This window comes from Mobula hypostoma, chromosome 14 (genome assembly GCF_963921235.1).
Source record: "Mobula hypostoma chromosome 14, sMobHyp1.1, whole genome shotgun sequence".
NCBI classification, from domain to species: domain Eukaryota; kingdom Metazoa; phylum Chordata; class Chondrichthyes; order Myliobatiformes; family Myliobatidae; genus Mobula; species Mobula hypostoma.
This window is the reverse complement of record NC_086110.1, coordinates 65,092,053-65,098,052: the sequence shown is the minus strand read 5'-3', so window position 1 is coordinate 65,098,052 and position 6,000 is coordinate 65,092,053. Positions and strand designations below refer to the sequence as shown.

At 44.2% G+C, this 6,000-nt stretch overlaps 1 protein-coding gene across 1 annotated transcript in view; it reads left to right on the top strand.

Moving 5' to 3' along the window:
• Window positions 1–2,120: 2,120 nt before the first annotated feature.
• The window catches only part of si:dkey-234i14.6 (uncharacterized), a 136,286-nt gene continuing 132,406 nt past the window's right edge, over window positions 2,121–6,000 (top strand). Inside the window, exon 1 of the mRNA XM_063067221.1 lies at window positions 2,121–3,104. Coding sequence (XP_062923291.1) covers window positions 2,673–3,104 — 432 coding nt within the window. The 5' untranslated portion in view covers window positions 2,121–2,672. The remainder of the gene's footprint in view (window positions 3,105–6,000) is intronic.

The following is a 6,000-nucleotide window of genomic DNA, read 5'->3' as shown; positions in this document are numbered from 1 at the left end:
TGGCCAAGAAGCTCAATTTTGGTGCAATCAGACCATAGAACCTTCTTCCAACTGACATCAATGTCTCCCACCTGCCTTCTGGCAAACTCTAGCAGAAATTTCATGAGAGGTTTTTTCAACAGTGCCACTCTCCCATAAAGCCACTGAAGCTTGTAACTCCTCCTGAGTTGTCATAGGTCTCTTGGTGGCCTCCTTCACTACCCTTTTTGCACAGACACTCAGTTTTTGAGGACAGCCTGCTCTAGGCAGATTTACAGCTGTGCCATTTTTTTCCTTTTCTTGATGATTGACTTAACTGTACTCCAAGGGATATTCGGTGACGGAAATTTTCTTGTATCCATCTCCTATCTGAATTGTGCTTTTCAATAATCTTTATGCAAAGTTGCTTAGAGTGTTATTTTGCCTTCATGGTGTAGTTTTTGCCAGGATAATGATTCACCAGCAGTTGGACCTTCAGTTGGACGGGTATATTTTTACTACAATCAATTGAAACACCTTGACTGCACACAGGTTTATATATAGCTAGGACATCTTAACTAATTACGTGACTTCTAAAACCAATTGGCTGCACCAGTGATGTTCAAATGGGGTGAATACTTATGCAATCAATTATTTTGTGATTATTTTTGTAATTAATTTAGATCACTTTGTAGAGATCTGTTTTCACGTTGACATGAAAGAGTTTTTTTCTGTTGATCAGGGTAAAAAAAAAGCCTAATTAAATCAAGTGTGATTTTATTTATTGTGAAAATTATAAAACAGGATAACTTCCATTGGGGGTGGGGTGGGAACTTTTCATAGGCACTGAATAGGGGGAGTTTGGCCAGACAAGTTCTATATTCCTTGGAATACAGGAGACTGAGGGATGAGGTTATAGGAACGGTCAAAATTCTGAGAGTCATAGATAAGGCGGATGGTAACAGTTCTTTCTCTGGAACAGGAAAATCTAAAACTGGATGGCATAGATTTAAGGTGAGAAAGGAAAGATTTATGTACTGCAGCTTTTTCCGGCAGAGGTTAATGAGTATAAGGAATGAACTGCCAGATAAAGTGGTTGAGGTACGGATCGTTTATTAATTAATTTATTTATTGTGATTCAGTGCCGCTCTGGCCCATCGAGCTGTGATTTTTAACCCTAGCTTAATGACATGACAATTTACAATGACCAGCTAATCTACTAACCAGTAGGTCTTTGGACAGTGGGAGGAGACCAAAGCACCCAGAGGAAAACCTCACGGTCCCAGGGAAAAAGTGTAAACTCCTTACTGACGGCGGCAGGAATTGAACCCGGGTCGCCGGTACGGCTAAGTGTTGTGCTAACCTCTGTGCTGTGGTGTTGTCCATGAGAGGTACTTGGGGGAGAAGCATAGCAGGATGTTGGCCAAACGCGGAAAACAGGGTCTCCCGCTTGAGCGTCATGGTTGGTTTGGCATTTGTTGGGCCGAATGTCCTTGCTCTATGACTCTCAGTCGAGTTTATTGCCATGTGCACAAAGGACCATGTAGCAGCATGGGTTCAGACAACACACAGAATATAAATAATATATAAATAATAAAAGACTGTGAAGAGAGAGAGACAGAGTAAAAAAGACTGGCACAAGCACGATCCCAGCGCAAGAACACACACACACACACACACACACAAATTCCGGAGACTGATCGAGGCAGTCACTGTCCCTTCCGACGGGAGCATGTACCGACGAAATCGCAGGGGGCCACACTGCAGTGGAAGGTTTGGAGCGCAGCAAGTTCGGCTCTGGGTCCTGAACGCTGCCGCATTTCATATTAAACTGGCTGAGCAATAATTTGTGTGGAACTCTGTTTTCTTTATAAACAACCCCATCGGAATTCTAATACAAACATCGTATTTCTGGTCAAACTGGAGAGGGTGCGTGTTATAAATATTTTGCTCAGGCAGGGGAGATTTAGTGCAAATCTATTCCTTGCAGCCGAGGTTCACCGAGTCGTTGTTAGGATCCGTCGCTTGGGGAATATATCCCATAAAATTCAAACTAAGTCAGAAAGATATTTGAAGAACTCAGAATTATCGTAATATTAAAAGCAACACCATCATGCAGTAAGCCGAATGCTTAAAAGCACGGGGGGTGTCCGGAAAGAAATTGCGCTGTCATTAGCATTCCTCGCTGGTCCTCATACGGTTTCCCGAGGTTTTCTGGAGACCCAGTTGACGTGGAAAGGCGTAGTTTTGCAGCGTTACTTCAAGCCTGCCAATTGAGTGCTGTAAATTGTGTGCGAGTTTCGTTCTGAGGCTCGAGTGGGAGCACCCGGCGGTCTTCCATTGAAAGTTTGTTCGGAACGTAACAATGCGTCAGTGAGTGATGGCACCTTCGCACCTTTGCGAGTAGACAGAGCGGAGAGCCAGAGGATGAGGAGGGAGCATATGCGGCAGGGAGAGCAAGTTAACCAGTGTACGAGGTGCAGAGAGATAGACAGAATTCACCCGACGTTGGTTTGAATGAGTGCTTAAGAGGAAGCGTGTATATGAGCCAGTGCGCTGAAGGGTTCTCACTGGCTTGTGGAGTAACCTTGGCTTCCAAAGTATGAGGTCAAGTCATGGTGTTTTTCTTCAGTGGAATCGACATTGAGAGGATTCTCCTTGCACTCTCGAAACTGTATTGCTACTAACCCGGTTTAAATGCACCCACGCCGGCGATGGAAAGGTACGAGACTTTGGTGTACGACACAGCCCTGAGCACCCTGGTGGCGGTGTTGATTTACGTGCTGCTGAAGGTGAGCGTGGACGGGTACCGGCAGTGGAGAGCCCGGGCCAGGGTGCTAGTGGTGGGCTCGGGTCCGGTGGGGCTGACGGCGGCTCTGATTGCTGCCCGCTCCGGCAAGGTGGAGCGCCTGGTACTGCTGGAGGAGCGCTGTCGCACCGCCCTCCTCTCCCGACCGCAGCAGATCGCCCTGGACTCCCGCAGCGTCCGCTTCCTCCTGGGGCTCGGTGTGGACTTTGACAACATGGAAGGGTGCTGGCACAACGAGCACTTCTTCACCAAAGTCGGGGTCTTCCAGGAATACCTGCTCAGTCTACTCGAGAAAAGGAAGCAGGAGATGAACATTCAGATTCTCCTCGGTACTAAGGTAAAGTGGGGGCAGGTGACCCGGCCGCCTGATTAATCTACAACGGACGGGCTAGTTCTTCGTCTATTTCCAATTTCATTTACCCGCTCCATGATTTGGAGGCAATACTTCATAGGCGTACGACCTCCATTTCTATATAACTTTTAAAAGGCAGTTGGATAGATAACAAAGTAGAGAAACAATGCTGGAGGAACTCGGGGGTCAGGCAGCGAATGTGGAGGCAAATGGACAGTCGACGTTTCTGGTTGAGACTCTTCAGTGGGACTCCATCCTGAAACGTCGACTGTCCGTTTCCGTCAGTAGGTGCTGCCTAACCCGCGAGTTCCTCCAGCGTTTTGTATGTAACTCCTGGTTCCGGCATCTATTGTCTCTTGGGTCTCTGGGTTTGTGGATAAGAGAGGTTTAGAAGGATTCAGGGTTAATGATATTGATTTATTGTTAGTGTCATGTGTGACTAAGATACGGTGAAGAGCTTGTCCTACACACAGGTTACACAGTGCATTGAGCTGGGATATGGTAAAACAATAACAATGCAGAATAACGTGTAAAATTGACCTCATGAGGTGTGCACTCAGATCATGATGAGAAAGGCAGAGGCCAAGAGTCCATCATAGTATACAAGAGGTCCATACAAGTGCCTTCTAACAGTGTAATAGATGCTGCTCCTGAGCCTGGTGGTAGCTGTACTGGGGCTTTTGTATCTTCTACCTAATGGGAAAGGGGAAGAGAGAATGTCTGGAGAGTGTAGGGTATTTGACTGTCCTGGCTGCTTTACTGAGGCAGCAAGTGGTATAGACAAAGTCTCTGGAGGGGAGGCTGTGTCTGCAACTCTGTAATTTCCTGCAGTAATGTGCAGAAATGCATCTAGACAGAATATTTTCTGTAGCATATTGATTAGAGATTGCTGAGAATCTGGGCATGTAAAGTTTATGTAGGGACTATCTCATTAATTGAACCATATTCAGTGGGCATCTTGGTAGGCATTGATTAGTTGGGCTGAAGGGCTTATTTCCCGGCTCAATGAGTCCATAAGGTGGCTCTTCTGCCACTACAGGACAATCCATTGTATTGCAGTGAATGTTATGGCCTAGTTGTGCGTAGTGAGATCTCACACACCAATGGAATAAGGACCAGTAGAAAAATCAATGAATAATGACTGTTGGCCTGGGTCAGGGGTTTCCAACCTGGGGCCACGGATCCCTCAGTTAACGGCAGGGGTCCATGACATAAAAAAGGTTGGGAGCCCCTGGCCAAGGTATTCCCTCCTTGGAATAGTGCTTTCAGATCTTAAGCACCCACTTGGAAGGGGAAAGGGGCATTCAGTCCATTGACAGAACACAGTGGTCAGCATCTTGGTTAGTGCCCTTGGCCTTAATGTGTTGAAACCCCTGGTATGTGATTTCAACCCACAACCTTGTGACAATACTAAGCATCTCTGATGCTATGACTCAGCAACAATGTAATCCTTCAAAATGGGATCTTCAACCATCATTCACTTTCAATATCAGGATACTTTGTATATGTTTTGCTTGTGCAATTTTCCCAGCTGTAGTACAGGCGCTTGCTTCTGTTGGAATAGATGGGTAGGAAAGAGTTAATATTTACCAAAGAGCCCTCTATTGGAAAACTCTACCAGTGTTAAAAAATTGCCTTGCATTGAGAACCCAAATTACTTCTGATGTGATTCTGTGGCAAAACAATGGCCTGCTTGTAGCAACACTGGCCACAGATATAATTGCAAAGTAAGTGGATTTTTTTCTGTGTATTAATAGACCTTAAAACACTATTTTCTACTCATTAACATTAGATTAATTTTGGTGCGCTGTCGCAGCATGAGCATATGTTCACTACATCACTGCATTCAGTTATGAGACTGAGTAATAGGACGTATACCCTCGTCTATTCTAACAATGTAAACTCTTTCTACACCAATTGCCTCAGTGATCAATCATTGGTATTCTAACGGCTCTTCTTTTAGGGACTGGATTTTAACCATTAAAAGATTATGCCAGCTATTTGTTTGTCTTTAGTTTATGATGCAAATTGCCCTGGCTTTATTTATTAACTCCTGACCTAAATACCAGATTCACTAATATATTGTAACACTTGACATTTGTGTGTCAGAAGTTAACGTGGGTGAAATGGATGTTAAGCTAGCCTTATCTGCAAATTCATTTGATGTAGTGACGAACAGTTGGAGTGGGTACGGGCTGTTTAACCCTACATTTGACCTTATTAATTCAACTTGAGTTATCCCCCCCCCCCCCACTTTTTTTGTTGGCCTCACCCTCTCCACTGCAGTCTAGTCCTGGAACAAATCCCTAACATCCTCTGACAGGATAGTTTTGCTAACATATTTTCCCTGTGGCTGATATTTCACAATTTTCATCACTTGATCTGAAGGTTTAGTGTCGAAGTCCATCCAAAATATGCAGCTAAAAATTGCAACTCTGCTGAGCATTGCGGGCATGCTATATTAGTGTCTGGATATATTCAAGATTTGTTTAATGTCATTTCCACTACACAAGTGCAACAGAGAATGAAATAATTGTTACTTTGGATTGGACACAGAAAAAAGAGAATGCAATAAGACAAAGAACACAATAAATATAAATACATAAGCTGGCTTGTATACATTATTTGTATACAGGACACAGGAATGTCTGTACATAAGTTGAGTGACAGGGAATGATAAAGTAGTGGTGGTGGGTTAGTGGGTCGAGGTGTTGATCGGCTTTACTACTTAAGGAAAATAACTATTTTTGAGTCTGGTGGTCCTGGCATGGATGCTTGTTAACACAAAAGGTGAATTCTGTTGTATGTTTCAAAGTACATATAATAACTAAATCTCAATTGTGGGCCTTGGCTCAGTAGGAAGATTGTTATTTCTAAGTCA